The sequence below is a fragment of the Sus scrofa genome, chromosome 8 (assembly GCF_054392235.1).
Source record: "Sus scrofa isolate SSC_HxYL_T2T_F1_AM1 chromosome 8, Sscrofa_HxYL_maternal_Yorkshire_Landrace_v2.0, whole genome shotgun sequence".
Taxonomy (NCBI): Eukaryota; Metazoa; Chordata; class Mammalia; order Artiodactyla; family Suidae; genus Sus; species Sus scrofa.
This window is the reverse complement of record NC_139390.1, coordinates 46,485,681-46,504,439: the sequence shown is the minus strand read 5'-3', so window position 1 is coordinate 46,504,439 and position 18,759 is coordinate 46,485,681. Positions and strand designations below refer to the sequence as shown.

The window sequence follows — 18,759 nt, the reverse complement described above, 5'->3', positions numbered from 1 at the left end:
TATTGCTGAAGTACATACTTATTTTACAGATGGAACTCCAAATGGTAAAGCCAGTATTCAAGGCCCAGATATTACTAAAATTATAGAAACTTCTTATACTTCAGCTCAAAAAGCAGAAATAGTGGCTGTTCAACAAGTTTTAAAAATAATCTTGTGTCCTTATAATATTGTTTCAGATTCTCTATGTGGTACAATTAGTACAAAAACTAGAAACAGCAAAATTGAAAGAATTAAGTGATGAAGAGTTATTTCAACTTTTTTTTAACCTAAATTATTAGACAAAGAATATCACCATTTTTCATTACTCATGTATGTCCTCATACTTCTTTACCAGGTCCTTTACATGATGGTAATCAAAAGGTGGACCTGCTTATAACTTCTATCTTTTAAACTGCTCGTGCTTCACACGTACTTCTGCATCAGCCTGCAGCAATGCTGCATACACAGTTTAGTCTGTCTCACACTATTGCCCAAGATATTATTAAATCCCCTTCATCGTGTCAAAGCTTAGCTCAGGTGTCTACCAATGATGGAGTCAATCCTAGAGCATTAAAAAGTAATGAAATATTGCAAACGGATATTACTCATGTTAATAGTTTTGGACATTTAAAATTTGTTGATGTAGGAGTTCCTGTCATGGCTCAGCAGAAACGAATCTGACTAGCATCCATAAGGATGCAGGTTTGATTCCTGGCCTCACTCAGTGGGTTACGGATCTAGTGTTGCCGTGAGCTGTGGTGTAGGTTGCAGATGCGACTTGGGTCTGGTGTTGCTGTGGCTGTGGTGTAGGCCAGCAGCTGTAGCTCTGATCTGACCCCTAGCCTGGGAACTTCCATATGTCATGGGTGCAGCCCTAAAAAGACAAAAAATAAAAATAAAAATAAAATTTCTTCATGTTATTGTTGACACATATTCCTCTGTTCTTTGGACCTTAGCTCAAACAAGTGAAACTTTTTAATATGTCAAAAAACATTCTTTAGAAGCTTTTGCCTTCTGGGCCTTCCACAACATACTAAAACAGGTAATGGTCCTGCTTATGCTAGTAAGGCTTTTACTGAATTTTGTGAAGTTTGGGGTATTTCACATGTCACTGGCATCCCTTATAATCCCCAAGGACAAGCTATAGTAGAATGTGCACATCATAAATTGAAACTATAACTTAATAATAAAAGGGGGGGGGACAAGAAGGTTTCTATACTCCCGCAAGATTATTAAGACAAGCTTTGCATATTTGAAATTTTTTCACCTGTAATGATCAAGGAATAACTCCTACGGAACAGCACTATGGCCAGCATATTCCTGGTACCTCCCCGTTAGTATACTGGAAAACACCTGAGGAAAACATAGGAAAAGCCCTGATCCTCTAATAACTTGGGGTAGAGGTTACACTTGTGTTTTTCCAGAAACTGCAACTACACCTTTTTGGATTCCTGGCAGTTGTGTAAAATAGTGGCATGGAGGAAGACCAACTGACACGTGACTTCTGAAGAATGACTCTAGGAGCCTAGGGGAGTATGGAGAACTGAGATCTGCTAATAATAAAACTCTTAGGGTACATATGCATAATAAAGGCTTTCAAGCAATTTCTAATTCAAAAATACATCAGCATGCTCTGAAATTAGCTGGCCCACAACTAAAAACTGGAAAGGGCCACTGCAAAATACTCAATGGAAATTAGCTGCAGCCTTACAAAGAATTTCTCTGTGGGATGTAAATTATACTTATGATAAGTAAGTTTACACTTTGGAAACCTCCCTTATTCATTCTAGCTGGATTCAAACTTGCATTTTTGCCCTTATGTGCTTATGGTAGGAAAAGAGATACAAGTCCTTGTAATTCTAGTTCTTAGATATATCATATTCAATGTGCAAATTGTTATATACATCATTGTGTTAACAAATATAACAGACATCAGTCTATTATGATGATGTATCAACCTACTGCAATCTGGTTACCTGTGAATCTTACTGAACCTTGGGAACAAAACCCCACATTATATATTTTACATAGTATATTTCAAAAGATCTTCTGCAGAGAAAAAAGAATGATTGGTTTGATTATTGGAGCCATATTTACTATTATTGGAATAATCACTTCAGTAGCTACATCTGCTATAGCTCTGTCTCAGGAAATTCAAACACATACTTTTGTTAATAATCTCACAGAAAATTTGTCACAATTGTGGCATGAGCAACATTCCACAGACCTGGCCTTTTGGCATGAATTGAACAGTTTGAAAGATGCAATTTTCTGGATGGGCAAAGAATTAGAGAGTATACACACAAATGGACCTCCCTTGTCATTATAACTACTTACTGTATCACTCCTCTTAAATATAATAACAGCCTATACAATTGGGAAAAAATTAAGGCTCATGTCTTGAGAGCCTGGGGTCAACATAATGCTACACTAGATATTTCAGCTCTACAAAAGGACATTCAGCAATTTAGTTCTATGTAATTGGACACTTCTAAAGATCAAATTATTAAAAGTATTATATCAGGATTCCTGGCCTTTGATTCTCACACCTGGTTTGAGAATCCAAATATTTCTTTTATAATTGTTCTAATCATCACTGTATTTGTATTTTTTCTTTTTTTGTGCAGTCTGCAGAATCAGACTGAACTATAGAAGCCAAAAGAATGCCCTGCAATCAAAATTTACTATGACTATTCTTATGCAATAAATAAATAAATAAGGGGGATATGTTGGAGATGACTGAACTGCTGATCTCTGCAGAAGGCAAACTTGGTGTATATGCAAAAGCACAATAAGCTAAGGAATGCTTATGATGGCAAAGCCAGATAAGCATACCTGCAGAGTTCTAAGGTATCTTTCGAAGACAAGATAAGGGAGTTATGCATCAACCATGATATTCTATAAGCAGCTGTGCTGTGTCCTAAAGGTATGCACCAGTAAATTCATTGCTAGTAGTTTCCTTTGTTATTCACTAAGAGATAGCTTTGTCATTACCTATGCCTGATTTTGCTCACTATGCCACCTTCCTTAATAAAAGTCATGTGGCTAAAACCTAGGTGCCTTCGTTCTGCAGAACAGAGTGCCTCCCAGTCCCCCACTTTCTAAATGTAAAAGAGTCTTGTGTGTTTTGTTATACCACACTGTCCCTCTTTCGGGATCTCCCATTGCCCTGCAGCACTGGATGCAGCAATCCTTATTATTAGACCAAGATATATGTATTTTTATACATATAGAGCTTTCCAAGACAACACAACAAAAATAAAGGCAGATCTATTTCAATCTGGAGGGAGATAAAATTTTGAAAAGATGATTCTCTCCCTCATTCTGCTATTGGATATATCATTAGGCTGTCATCAAATACAGTATATTAGAAACAAAGAATCTTTAAAATCTCAAAATCTAACAAACTAAAAAGTCCTTCAATACTACCTTCTGGTCTAATCACCCTTACAAAGCTCAAACTTTCTATAAAATATGCTGCCAAGTAATTATCCCCCATGGCCCAGTGCTTTGAGTTACTGTAAACTCCACTACCTCTCTTCCCAGGTAATTTTATCTAATCTTGTCTCTATTGGAAAGGCCTTCCTAATTTGGAGCCAAAAACATCCCTCCTTGGGGCTTCCAGTCATTAGTCCTCATTTCATCTATTGGTGCCAAGCAGTAAAATCTACTTTTCTCGTCTACATTACAGCTTTAAAAAAAAAAAAAAAAAAAAAATTGTACTGGGAATATCTATAGTCACTTATATTGGAACATGATAATGTGAGAAAAAAGAATGTTTATATGTATATGTGACTGGGTCACCTTGCTGTACAGTAGAAAATTGACAGAACACTGTAAACCAGCTATAATGGAAAAAAATAAAAATCATTAAAATAAAAAATTAAAGGACATAGAAAAAAATTGAAAACTTTCAAATATCTCAGTTCCTTAGCTCTTCCTAATATGACATTATTTTAATTATCTTTATTCTTTTTTTTTTTTTCCCCCTTTTCAGCCACACCCTCAGCATATGAAATTACTGGGGAGGGATCGAATCCAAGCCACAGCTATGAGCTATGCCACAGCTGGGGCAACACTGGATCCTTAACCAACTGCATTGGGATGTGATTGAATCCAAGTTGCCTCAGAGACAACACCAGATCCTTAACCTTCTGTGCCACAGCGGGAACTCCAACCTCAACTATTCTTATTTCTCTTCCCTGAAAGTACTGACTAGCATAGTATAGAAATCTCTGTAAGTCTTGCTTTAAATAACAGCTCTTTTAAGTGAAGTAATATGCACAACACAGAAAAATTAAAACACTGGTTTCTTTCTTATATAGCTGGGATGGAAAGATATAGTATATAATTATTCATCACTATCATGTATCCACCTTATACATCACATATTATATTGCATTATTATTCCATTTGTATCATAATTATATTTTTAATTTTTTTTCCAAATATGCTCTGCCAAACTGTTTTCCCCATCCTATACTTGCACAAGTGATTCCAGAATCAAAATGCAATATAGCAACCTAAATGTCCATTGACAGAGGAGTGGATCCAGAAGAGGTGGTACATATACAAAATGGAATATTACTTAGCCATTAAAAGGAATGAAATACCAGCATTTTTAGCAACATGGATGGACCTAGAAACTATCATGCTAAGTGAAGTCGGTCATACAATGAGACACCAACATCAAATGCTTTCACTGACATGTGGAATCTGAAAACAGGACAGACTGAACTTCTTTGCAGAACAGATGCTGACTCACAGACATTGAAAAACTTATGGTCTCCGGAGGAGACAGTTTGGGGGGTGGGGGGATGTGCTTGGGCTGTGGGATGGAAATCCTGTGAAATCAGATTGTTATGATCATTATACAACTACAGATGTGATAAATTAATTTGAGCAATAAAAAAAAATGCAATATAGGAGTTCCCATTGTGGCTCTGCTGCTTAAGGGCCTGACATTGTCTCTCTGCAGATTAGGGTTCAATCCCTGGCCTCATTCAGTGGGTTAAGGATTGGGCATGGCCACAAGCTGTGGCATAGGTTGCAGATGAGTCTCAGTCCAGAGTGGCTGTAGTTGTAGCCTAGGCCTCAGCTGCAGCTCCAATTTGACTCCTGACCCGGGAACTTCCACATGCCCCAGATGCAGCCATAAAAAGAAAAAGAGTGCAATTTATACTTCAATCTTGTTTGATTCAGCCCATCACTTTAGCCTTTAAAGATCATATTAGATCTTAGTTCTGTCGCACATATTCACTGTATGTTCCAATATCACATTATTCTCCATTTGGATGTTTCCTCTGTAAAGTATTATTTTAGTCATTGACAAGGTATTTAACCAAAATTTATCCAGGAAACATCATCCAGGTTGAAGATTCTCTACTAATTACCTAGTTGTTAACTGCTTAGTTTTCCCTATGTTGAAACGACATGTCTAAATACTGCCCATAGAGATCACATACATTATTTTCAAGTATTATAACAAAATCCAGATATAGTGACTTATAAGGGTCAAAGAAATTTAGGTTTGTATTCACTCTTTAAACAAATGCTTATGGCATGTGTATTTTGTACCAGGCATGATGATGTTGATTGCCATCATGACTTTTGATCTAAGGCAATCAGACACTGCCCTCAAGGAGTATGGGTCTAGTAGGGAAAGCACACAATTATAGTTGATATCACCATACTACTCTATAAATAGGATAGGCAATCAGGGAACCCTGGAGGCTCAGAACTTCATTATCTAAACCAGACTGTCAGGATTAGGAAAGGTTTCCCAAAGGAGACAAAGGTTTTTGTTTTTGTTTTGCTTTTTAGTGCCACACCCATGGTATATGGAAGTTCCCAAGCTAGGGGGTGAATCAGAGCTACAACTACTGGCCTACACCACAGCCACAGCAATGCCGGATCCTTAACCCACTGAGAGAGGCCAGGGATTGAACCTGCATCCTCATGGATCCTAGTCAGGTTCATTACCACTGAGCCACAATGGGAACTCCTGAGACAAAGGTTTGAATTTGAGTTTGAGGTCATCACAAGACCATCAGATTCAAATGTTGAATGTATTGGGTATGGTGCTCTTCAGAGAAGTCTGAGCCAGGCATACAGATTTGGAAGTCAACTGTGAATAAGTGGTTTTTATAGAAATGGATTGGAAAAAGACCACTGAGGCAGGAGATAACTAACAAAAGAAAGAAACCTCTGGCATTTTGGTAAAGAGAAGAATGCTTCAGAAGTGTGAAACAGCAAGTGTGTATGAGATTTTGAGTAAGAGTATGGCCCAGGTTGGAAAGATACAGCCCAAGGAGTCAGAGGTCCGTTCAGCAAGAGTTTTGTGTTAGAAGCCAAGAAATCAGAATCTTAGCCAGAAGATGATAGATCCCTCGAAGGGCTCTAAGCATTGGAATGACTTTGATAAACTGAAGGAAATACACTCTCAGGTTGGTGTGGGATCAGCATTGGTGGAGGAAGAGAAAAAGAGGGAGAGGATTAGAGAGCTCACCAAAAAGGATGAGAAGAGTGAAAGCAGTATCCCCATGGGGGTAGGAGTGAAGGACTTTCTCCGAAAATGGTGCTGAGTCTGCATTTAGGAGTCTCGATGATGACTGGGTTTGAGAAGTGGAGGTAGCGAGAGAAGGTCCTAGGATGGAGGCTTGGAGGGCAGAGGAGGCAATGGTATCATTTGCTGCAAAGTGAAACACTGAATTAGGAGAGGTGGGGAGGATTTCAGAACTCTGGTTCTCCAATTTTAAATCAAGTTGAAGATCAAGATGGGATAACCAGGTAGAAATGGATGTCTGAGTATGGTGTTCTTTCAAAATGTCTCAGCTGGCTATAGAGCCTTAGGAGTTAACAGGGGATGGCAATTAAGCCAGAGATTTGGACAAAGTCACTGGGGCAGAATGTCTAGAAGATCAGAAGAAAGACCAATAGATTAAGATCAATGTCAAATTCAAACTATAAAATAAAAAGCTACTTTCCTTATATGCATTATCTTATTTAAGACTTATATACAATAAATCAACTATACTCCAATAAAACTTTTAAAAATTAAAAAATCAACAATTAAAGTATAATAAAAAGCTAAACTATCTCCAAAGACTTGATCTAAAACATATTTTCTAATTTAAATTTTATTTCACATTTATCAGTATATACCAAATTTCTAAAATTTGTGAACTCAGACCTATCAGGTAGTTTACCAACTTGGTACTGCTGCTTTGACTACATGCCAGAAAATAATGAATAATAGCATAAATTTATGATTTCTGAGCTTCTGCAAACAATTAATGTTAAAAATAATAATATTAAAGAGCCAGGAAAAGTTTGTGATACGATTCAAGCTCAACAGCGACTTAGAATATGGAGAGTCTTAAGTTCTTTATTTTTTCTACATTTAAAGACAGTTTTCCTCTTATTTGCACTCTGGGGAAAAATGCTAAAACAGTAAAAGGGGAAGTTTTTGTGCATGCTTGCTACACTTATATAACACATTGACTGCATATACCCATCCAACTCCATTGCTTCATCGACTGTATTAAAAAAAGTTTAAATAAATCAAAACATCATTAGGTGAAATTCTTACTATACCTAATTTCTGGGTTTTGTAATCTTAAATATTCCTCTTAATCAAGATGTTTTATGCTTAACCAACTTACACGTGATAGGCAAACTGAATCATCCTCTGAGACATATATTCTTTCATAACGCAGTATTATAACTGAGATTCTCAATCTGAATTTTCAAAGAAATTTAATATAATGGATCCAAGAATAGCCAGAGAAAACCCTAGTCTCTAGAAGTTCGGTGATCATAAATCAAAATTCTTAATAAAATATTCAAACAAAAAAATACACAAAACTAATTCTCCCTAGGACATCTATTTTTTAATAAGTTGGATTTTGAGCAGCATTGCCTTGGCAACTGTTAAGAAAGCTCATGATTACAAAAAGTAATATAATCAAATTTTAAGACTGTGGTAGATATTTCCAGAGATAAAATTTTAATTAATTTCTCAACATATCTAAAATACTGTGATATGGGCTTAGCAGGTATATGTTGAGCCTTCCACTTGAAGATTTCCATATGTACCAAAGAGAACTATCTTTTTTTTTTTTTTTTTTTTTTTTTTTTTTTTTTGCTTTTTAGGGCTGCACCCATGACATATGGAAGTTCCCAGACTAGGGGTCGAATTGGAGCTGCAGCTGCCAGCCTACACCACAGACACAATAACACAGGATTCAAGCCTATAGCTTAGGGCAACTCACTGGATCCTTCACCCACTGGGGAAGGAAGGCCAGGAATTGAAATCACATCCTCATGGATATTAGTCAGCTTTGTTACCACTGAGCCATGACGGGAACTCCCAAAGAGAACTTTCATTGTTTCACTCTTTGTCTATCAGATTAACTTTAAAAAATCTATCTTAACTATAGACAGCCTAGGTGTACAGAGCCAGTTTATATATAAGGTAATTGAAAAGCACTGTTCTGGGAAGGGATGGGGTGCTCTCTAAAAGACTCTTGTAAAATATACAGTAGTTATAAGGCTTGCAGTTGACATACTCTGAACTCTGATTCATGACATCTGATGGGGGATAGGGAAGGAGACAGGAGCCCTATCTCATCAGAGAGAGAAACCTGACTGATCAAAGAGGGCTTGCTCTATACAGAGGATCCAAGACTACAGAACAAATAGCAGTTTGGGTCAATATGTCAACATTTATCAAATCAAGCGTTAATAGAATATCCAAAACATGAAAATTCGTGCAGTTCCTTGGGAAGAGTAAGGCCTAACAATACCCACGTCACTAAAATGCTAATTAATCTCCTAGTTGTAGCACAAAAACTCCATCAGTGAGTAGCGACAGTTGCAAGTGGTGTTTGTGCCAGAACCTTCCCCATCATACTCTATTGGGCAGATGGGGACATTGTGTCACACCCAGACTGGTCCTTACATTAGACTGTGCAGGAGGAGTAGTAAAGCTGAAAAGTAGGAAGTATTCCTTTTTTTTTTCTTTTCCTTCAAAAAAAAAAAATTTGACTATGCCACAGCATACAAAATTTCCTGGGCCAGGGATCAAACCCTTGCCACAACAGTGACCCAAGTTGTTGCAGTGCTGACACCAGATCCTTAATCCACTGATCCACCAGGGAATCCAAGGAGGTATTTCTTAATAGGAAGCTTTATTTATTACTAGACCTCTAGCCTCACATATTCATTCAAATACCTATTCCAAAATAACAACTCTAACACCCTTTTCTTACAAAATATACTTCCCAAAACGTACCTTAATAATTCTCATGGAACATTTATGAAACTTTAATAATCTACATTTAAATGATGATAGTGTTTGAATAATATTACTCAATCAATATGGCACTTAAATCTTACTGAAAAAATAGCCTGTTAACAGAAGTTCCCTCTGTGGCACAGGAGGTTAAGAATCCAACTTCAGAGGCTGAGGTCACTGTGGAGGTGCAGGTTTGATCCCCGGCCCTGCACAGTGGGTTAAAGGATCTGGTGTTGCCACAGCTGCTGCAAAAGTTGCAGCTGCTGCTCAGACTCAATCCCCTAGGCCAGGAACTTCCATATGACACAGCTGGGGTGACAAATAAATAACCTATAACAGCAAATAAATTTTTATTCCAGATCACAGTATACACTGTAACATTATTACCTAAAAGCACAAATTTTATGAAAATTATTTATTTATATCCTGTTCAATTGTTCTAACCATTGAACATTATTTACCATTATTCAAAAAATGGAGCCAAGACCTTGAAACTTTGTTGTTGTTTTTCAGGATGGGGAAGGAGCAGGGATTGGGTGATTTGGATTTAGATTTTGTTTTTACAAGTAACTTCAAATTTAATCACATTTTTGGGAGAACTATCCTAATTTCCTAATATAAATCTCTTACCAAAAAAATAAATTGAAGTAGAAAATTGATCTACCTTGTGAATCTTCAGCCGTGCATTAATATGAATTAAACAGAATTCAAAATCATAGCTCAGCTGATTTTTTAAATAAATATTCATTTTTAGGACTTTTTTTCTTTTTAGGACCACACCCTTGGCATATGGAAGCTCCCAGGCTAAGGCGGAATCAGAGCCGCAGCAGCAGGCCTATGCCACAGCCACACCAAATTCAAGCCACATCCTCGACCTATGCCACAGCTTGTGGCAGTGTTGGATCCTTAACCCACCAAGTGAAGCCAGGGTTCAAACCCTCATCCCCACGTCAGGTTCTTAATCCACTGAGCCTCAACAGAAGTCCTAGGAGTGCTTTTTTTTAAGTCAACTTTTTGAACTACTATTTGCTCAAAAGACAGAACCTCAGTATCCAATTACAGTGCTGCATTCAGTGGAAGAAAGAAATAGTAACTTTTTTTCTACTTTTGTAAAAAATATATAAAAATTATATAAGCCCAGGACATGAATAAAACTTTATAAAGCTTTACCTTCATCATATTGGTAATTCGCTTTCACATTCTAAAGCCCGCTTCGCTCTGTCCTTTTCTACCTATGAAACAAATGGGCTCATGTTCTCATAGGAAAACCTCTGCTGATATGTGTTTCAATAGACCACCTTACTCTGATTTTAAAAAAAATGCAATAACATTTCTCCGTAAAAGAATATAAGACATGAAGAACGTACGATGGGCACAGGTACTGCTTCTTTTTCCCCTTTCCTTTCTTTGAAGACTTCTCTTTAGAATAGGCTTCTTCAACCCACAAGGAAATTAAAATAAAAAAGGCCACCGCCAATAAAAACTTCATCTTGAAAAATTAAATTTCAGGAGCTCGATCTACAAAAAAGAAGAAGAAAATGATTACATTTATGAAGCAAATGATAACATAAGACTCTTTTTAAGGCATATGACCATTACTAGCCAATGGACAAGTACATCTGCATATCAAATTTTCATTGCTCCTGGCAAACATTTTTCTCCATACATGGACAAACATTATGATTTTGTAATAGTTTAAGTTTATTAAATATATTAAACTCTATAGTGTTCTACTCTTCTTCCTCCTCTGTAGAAGAAAAAACCCTACAAGTTCCATCCTTGAAGTCCACTTTTAGAGTTGAAAAATCATATGTGTACATTCATGTATAGTCACGGATAGTGCTTGTGAAATTTTTTACTTGCATAAATGCTATTTGGCCTTAAAAAAAAATTCTCATTGCTTAAACCTATGTGGTTATACTTCACTACATACTTCATGATGGTTTCATAGTAAAAGTTAGTTAAATTATAGTTCATAGAAAATAAGACCCCAAGGGGAACAAAAGGTAAATATGAAAATTTACATTATATAGTTTTATGATATTGTAAAATGATATTAAGTTGCATAGTATACCAAGGTATGCTTAGAAAGACACCTAGAAGGTTGTTTAATCCATTGTTAAGACAGTTAGCCCATGTAGAATATTTTAAAAAAAATTTTTTTTTTTTTTTTGCTTTTTTTAGGGCCAAATATGGAAATTCCCAGGCTAGGGGTCTAATTGGAGCTATAGTTGCTAGCCTACACCACAGCGGCAGCAACTCAGAATCCAAGCAGCATCTGAAACCTGCAACACAGCTCAGGGTAACCTGGGATCCTTAACCCACTGAGCAAGGCCAGGGATCGAACCCAAGTCCTCATGGATACTAGTTGGAATGATTACCACTGAGCCACAATGGGAACTCCTTAAATTATTTTCTCTTAATCTCTCTGTTCTTTGAATTTTGCATGCATATTTTTCAAAAACAATAAAACTATTCTAAAGGAAAGGACAAGTACTAAAGAACTGGCAAAAATAAATAAAAATTTATTATCAGAGTTTCACTCTCTAAATTGTTTTTATTTATACACACTAAATTTGCAAGTTAACCTTAATCTTTTACCCCAAAAAAGGTAGATATTGATTTCAGTTAGCAATGGGCTTTCCTACTCACATGATATTAACATTTATCATCAAAAAGATGATTTCTGACTCCAGAATTTCTAGAAAACATTACAGGAAATAAAATAGTAAAAACAGCCAGATTCCTCTAAATAATCTTCTTAGCCTTATCTTAATAACATTTTCCATGCTTCAATGAGCATTACATTCTTAACAGTCTGATGCATTAAAAAAAGCAAACAAAAAACAAAAACAATCAAAAACTTTAAGCATCTCCTAACCATCTCCTCTTCTGCATCCTTCATTTCCAAACCATAAATTATTTCTCCTTCATTGTTTGCTGCGGAGTAAGAGACGGGTCTATTTCTCGACATTAACTTATTTCCCAGATGCCCCTTATAATTTTGCTTCTCCTATGTCATGCTTTTTACCTGCCTTCCTCCCAGGAATTCTTATTTTCCCACATTTATCCTTCACAGCCCCTAAGCAAGCCAAATGGTCTTCCACCCTGGATCCTTTCTCTTGAAGACAACAGAGGGGCTTATCAGGCCCAAGGCTGCCCTTAGTCAACTCGCAACACTGGAATCCCGATCCCCCACCCCACCCCCAAGACCAGACACCTTTGCCCATGGCCGCAGGTACTGCTCCCACCTTCACCCTCGGCCCTGGGGGAAGCGGAGGCCATCCCGCAGGTCTGGAGGGTGGGAAAGGAAATTCCACCCTGTACTCTCTGGGTCCACCTCCCACCTTCCAAAGGCGGCAGCTGCAGGGAATGAGGGATCCCTGCAGACCAAAGGACACCAACTGTGTCCCCGAGCTTCTCCGCCCGCCGCATCCCTCCAGCCGAGCGCACCCGCACAGCTGACCCGCCAGGATGCGCTCGCCGCCTCCGGGGATGCGCTTCCTTCTCCTCCTCCTGCTGCCGCAGTGTCCCGCGCCCCGGCCCTGGCCCCGGCCCAGCCTCTCCGCAGAGATGTTTTGATCGGACCCCCGCGCCGCCCCTCCCTCTTGGAGCCGACTTACCCGAGGCGCCCCGCCCGCAGCCCCGGGAGGACGCGCGCTTGCACCGGACACGCGGGAGCGGGGGGGGAGGGGGGCGGAGGGGGCGAGTAGCGGCTGCGTCCCGGGTCCGCGCGTCCCCGCCGATAGCTGACGCGCCTGCTCGGGCCGCGGAGCCTGCGCCGTGGTGTCCGCGCTGCTGCGGGACCGCGGGCCTGGAGCGGGGACGGGGACGAGGGTACCAGGACGGGAGGGCAGAGGTGTCCCTGCCACGCAAGTGAGGACGTCATCTCCAGTCCCTTGGGGCATCTGAACTGAGGAATGTGGTCCCTACAGGACGTAAAGGCAATGGGGACTTGGAGCGGGGGCAGGATTGGTTCAAAAGGAAAGGAAAAACCTTTTAAGGAGCTGGAATCATTTAGGGTCTATTTTTTACCACTAGAAGCAAAAAAAAATAGAGCAACAAATGACCTTCTTAGATCAAAGCAGACAACATGCACTTTCTGTAACTTTATCATTGGCCCATAGTCTCCTGGAATGGAACTTTCATGTCAGAATCTTACATCCAATTTCTAAAAGCCTGGCCTTTCTAAGCGCACTTAAATTGATCAGTAAGTAGCACTAAAACATGGACACTTAGGTTGTTTATGGAAACAATAGCCTCTTGGCTATTGTAAATAATGCTGCTATGAACATTGGAGTGCCTATATCTTTTTGAATTTTTTTCAAATAAATATCCAAAAGTGGAATTTGTGGGTCATATAGTAATACTATTTTTAATTTTTTGAGATAGCTCCATACTTTATTCCACAGCGGCTACAGGAGTTTACATTCCCACCAACAGTGCACAAGGGTTCCCTTTTCTCCACATTCTCACCAACACTTGTTATTTCTTGTCTTTTTTGTGATAGCCATTGTGACAGATGTGAGATGATACCTAATAGTGGTTTTGATTTGCATTTCCCCAAGGCTTAGTGATGTTGAGCATCTTTTCCTATTTCTGATGGCCATCAGTGTGTTTTGTTGTGTTTCGTTTTGTTTCATTTTTGAAAAATGTGGATTTTTTTCAAGCATAGTAGTGTGGTATATCCAGCTTTGTTCTTCTTCTCCAAGATTTGTTCTTCTCCTCCAGCTTTGTTCTTCTTGCCTTGGCTATTTTGGATCCGTTATGATTCATAAAGTTTTAGCAGTATTATAGTTCTAGAAAAAATGTCATTGGTACTTTGATGGGGATGGCATTGAATCTTTAGATTGCTTTGCATAGAAAATATATTTTAACAATATCAATTCCTCCAATCTATGAACAGAGGATGTCTTTCTATTTATTTAGACAGTCTTCAATTACTTTTAGCAATGTCCTAGAGTTTTCAGAGTATAGATCTTCCACATTCTTGGTTAAAGAAGGTATTCCTAGATATTTAATTCTTTGATGGATTGTAAATGGGATTGTTTGCTTGATTTCTCTTTCTGATATTTCCTTATTATCATATAGAAATGCAACAGATTTCTGTATGCTAATGTTTTATCCTGCAACTTTACTAAATTCATTTATTAGTTCTAATAGTTTCATGGTGGGGTCTTTTGGTTTTTCTACATATAATACAATGTCATCTGCAAATGGTGACAGATTTACTTTTTCCTTTCCAACTTCCAAGACTTTCATTTCTTTTTCTTTTTTTAATGTATAATCTGATGTTATTTTTAAAAGTAGCAAATAACCTGAAATGATTTGTTTTGATCATTTAAATATTTTTATTTACATATATAATTTTTATTCATATAAGTAATTATGGAGCTCTGTGCAGCATACTCATAAGTGATTATCTCTGCCAGGATTATGGAGACTTAATTCTGTAAATGTTTGAATTATTTTAACTCAATGAATTTTGTTACATTTAAGGTTGTACAAAGATCATCACAACACTATTTCATAGCATTTACATCCCAAACCCCCAGCCCTTCTCCCACACCCCAACCTGTCTCCTATAGAAACCATAAGTTTTTCAAAGTCTGAGTCAGTGTCTGCTCTGCAAATAAGTTCATTGTGTCCTTTTCTTAGATTCCGCATGTAAGCAACAGCATATCATGTTGGTATCTCACTGTCTGACTAACTACACTTAGCATGATAATTTCTAGGTCCATCCATGTTGCTAAAAATGCCATTATTTCCTTCCTTTTAATGGCTGAGTAATATTCCATTGTGTATATGTACCACATCTTCATTATCCACTCCTCTGTTGATGGGCATTTAGGTTGTTTCCATGTCTTGGCTATTGTATATAGTGCTGCCATGCACACTGGAGTACATGTATCTTTTCTTTTTTTCTTTTTTTTTTTCATTTCTTTATTACTATTTACTTTTTTAAAATTTCTTTTATTATTCAAATGAATTTATCACATCTGTAGCTGTATAATGATCATAACAATCTGATTTCTCAGGATTTCCATCCCATAACCCAATCACATACTCCCACCCCCAAAACGCCTCCTCAGGAGACCATAAGTTTTTCAATGTCTGTGAGTCAGCATCTGTTCTGCAAAGAAGTTCAGTCTGTCCTGTTTTCAGATTCCACATGTCAGTGAAAGCATTTGATGTTGGTGTCTCATTGTATGACCGACTTCACTTAGCATGATAGTTTCTAGGTCCATCCATGTTGCTAAAAATGCCAGTATTTCGTTCATTTTAATGGCTGAGCAATATTCTATTGTGTATATGTACCACCTCTTCTTGATCCACTCCTCTGTTGATGGACATTTAGGTTGTTTCCATGTCTTGGCTATTGCAAATAGTGCTGCAGTGAACACTGGAGTACAGATGTCTTTTCAAGTCATGGTTTTCTCTGGATAGATGCCCAGGGGTGGGATTGCTGGATCAAATGGTAATTCTATTTTTAGTTTTCTGAAGAATCTCCATCCTGTTTTCCACAGTGGTTGCACCAATTTACATTCCCACCAACACTGTATGAGGGTTCCCTTTTCTCCACACCCTCTCCAGCATTTTTCACTTGTAGAGTTTTTTATAATGGTCATTCTGGCTGGTGTAAGGTGGTACCTCATAGTAGTATTCATTTGCATTTCTCTAATAATGAGTGATGTTGAACATCTTTTCATGTGTTTCTCGGCCATCTCTATGTCGTCTTTGGAGAACTGTCTGTTTAGATCTTCTGCCCATTTTTTGATGGGGTTGTTTGTTTTTTCGGTATTGAGCTGCAAAAGGTGTTTGTAAATTTTGGAGATTAATCCCTTGTCAGTTGCTTCATTTGCAAATAATTTCTCCCATTCTTTGGGTTGCCTTTTCCTTTTGTTTATGCAGAAACTTTAAAGGTTATTTAGGTCTCTTTTGCTTATTTTTGTTTTTATTATCATTACTCTAGGAGGTGGATCTGAGAAGATATTGCTGTGTTTATGTCAGAGAGTGTTCAGCCTATGTTTTCCTCTGAGAGTTTTATAGTGTCTGGTCTTATACTTAGGTCTTTAATACATTTGGAGTTTATTTTTGCGTATGGTGTTAGGGAGTGTTCTAATTTCATTGTTTTCCATGTGGCTGTCCAGGTTTCCCAGCACCACTTATTGAAGGGACTGTCTTTTCTTCATTGTATATTCTTGCCTCCTTTGTCATAAATTAGTTGACTGTAGGTGTGTAGGATAAATTCCAGGCTTTCTATCCTGTTCCACTGATCTGTATTTCTGTCTTTGTGTCAGTACCATACGGTTTTGATGATTGTTGCTTTGTAGTATAGTCTGAAGTCAGGGAGCCTGACTCCTCCAGCTCCATTTTTCTTTTTCAGGATTTCTTTGGCTATTCTGAGTCTTTTGTGCTTCTAAACAAACTTACATGTTTTGTTCCAGTTCTGTGAAAAACGTCCTTGGTAATTTGATAGGGATTACATTGAATCTGTAGATTGCCTTGGGTAGTATAGTCATTTTGATAATACTGATTTTTCCAATACAAGATCATGGTATGTCTGTCCATCTGTTTGTGTAATCTTTGATTTCATTCGTCAGCGTCTTATAGTTTTCAGAGTACAGGTCTTTTGTCTCTTTAGGTAGATTTATTCCTAGGTATTTTATTCTTTTTTATGAGATGGTAAACGGGATTGCTTCCCTAATTTCTCTTTCTGATCTTTCAATGTTAGTATATAGAAATGCCGTTGAGTTCTATGTATTAATTTTGTATCCTGCGACTTTGCCAAATTCATTGATGAGCCCTAACAGTTTTACGGTAGCATCTTTAGGATCCTCTGGGTATAGTATCATATCATCTGCAAATAGTGATAGTTTTACTTCTTCCTTTCCAATTTGGATTCCTTTTATGTCTTTTACTTCTCTGATTGCTGTGGCTAGGACTTCCAAAACTATGTTGAATAGTAGTGTCAAGGGTGGGCATCCTTGTCTTATTCCTGTTCTCACTGGGAATTCTTTCAGCTTTTCACCATTGAGGATGATGTTAGCTACAGATTTGTCTTATATAGCCATTATTATGTTGAGGTAGATTCCCTCTGTGCCCACTTTCTGAAGGGTTTTTATCACAAATAGGTGTTGGATTTTGTCAAAAGCCTTTTCTGTGTCTATTGAGAGAATCATATGGTTTTTATTCTTCAGTTCATTAATGTGGTATATCACATGGATTGACTTGTGGATATTAAAGAATCTTTGCAACACAGGGATAAATCTCACTTGATCATGATGTAAAATCCTTTTAATATATTGTTGGATTTGGTTTGCGAGTATTTTGCCGAAGATTTTTTCATCTATGTTCATCAGTGATGTTGGCATGTAGTTTTCTTTTTTTGTGGTATCTTTGTCTGGTTTTGGTATCAGGGTGATGGTGGCCTCGTAGAAAGAGTTTGGGAGTGTTCCTTTGCAATTTTTTTGGAATAGTTTCAGAAGTGTAGTTATTAGGAGTTCCCGTCATGGCGCAGTGGTTAACGAATCCGACTAGGAACCATGAGGTTGCGGGTTTGGTCCCTGCCCTTGCTCAGTGGGTTAACGATCCGGCGTTGCCGTGAGCTGTGGTGTAGGTTGCAGACGCGGCTCGGATCCCGCATTGCTGTGGCTCTGGCGTAGGCCGGTGGCTACAGCTCCGATTCAACCCTTAGCCTGGGAACCTCCATATGCCGCGGGAGCGGCCCAAGAAATAGCAACAACAACAACAACAACAACAACAACAACAAAAAAGAAGTATAGGTATTAGCTCTTCTCTAAATATCTGATAGAATTCGCTTGTGAAGCTCTCTGGCCCTGGACTTTTGTTTGTTGGAAGTTTTTAAATCACATTTTGAAATACAGTAGTTGTGATTAGTCCACTCATCTTTTCTATTTCATCTTGGTTTAGTCTTGGAAGATTGTACTTTGCTAAAAATTTGTCCAGTTCTTCTAGGTTGTCTGTTTTATTGGCATATAGTTCTTTGTAATATTCTCTTATGATCCTATGTATTTCTGTGATGTCCATTGTAACTTTTTCTTTTTCATTTCTAATTTTATTGATTTGAGTCCTCTCTCTTTTTTTCTTGATTCCAGCTAAGGTTTTATGAATTTTGTTGATCTTTTCAAAGAACCAGCTTTTCGGTTCATCGATCTTTTCTATGGTTTTCTTTGTTTCTATTTCTTTGATTTCTGCTCTGATCTCTATGACTTCTCTCCTTCGCTAACTTTAGGCTTGTCTGTTCTTCTCTCTCTAGGTGCTTTATATTAAAGTTACCTTGTTTATTTGAACTTTTTCTTGTTTCCTGAGGTAGTCTTGTATTGCTATGAACTTCCCTCTTGGAACTGCTTTTGCTACATCCCATATTTTTTGGATTGTTGTGTCTTCATTGTCATTTGCTTCTAGGTATTTTTTAATTTCCTCTTTGATTTCTTCAGTGATCCATTCCTTGTTTAGTA

At 37.9% G+C, this 18,759-nt stretch overlaps 1 protein-coding gene across 7 annotated transcripts in view; it reads right to left on the bottom strand.

Annotated features, from left to right (window-relative positions):
- The window catches only part of GLRB (glycine receptor beta), a 121,491-nt gene extending 108,532 nt beyond the window's left edge, over nt 1-12,959 (bottom strand). Inside the window, exons 1-2 of one of the 7 annotated variants that reach the window (XM_021100487.2) lie at nt 12,529-12,959; nt 10,645-10,795 (exon numbers count right to left, since the gene is read on the bottom strand). In XM_021100487.2, the coding sequence (XP_020956146.1) occupies nt 10,645-10,766 (122 nt within the window). In that variant the 5' untranslated portion in view covers nt 10,767-10,795; nt 12,529-12,959. 7 annotated transcript variants of the gene reach the window in all.
- Nucleotides 12,960-18,759: the final 5,800 nt, after the last annotated feature.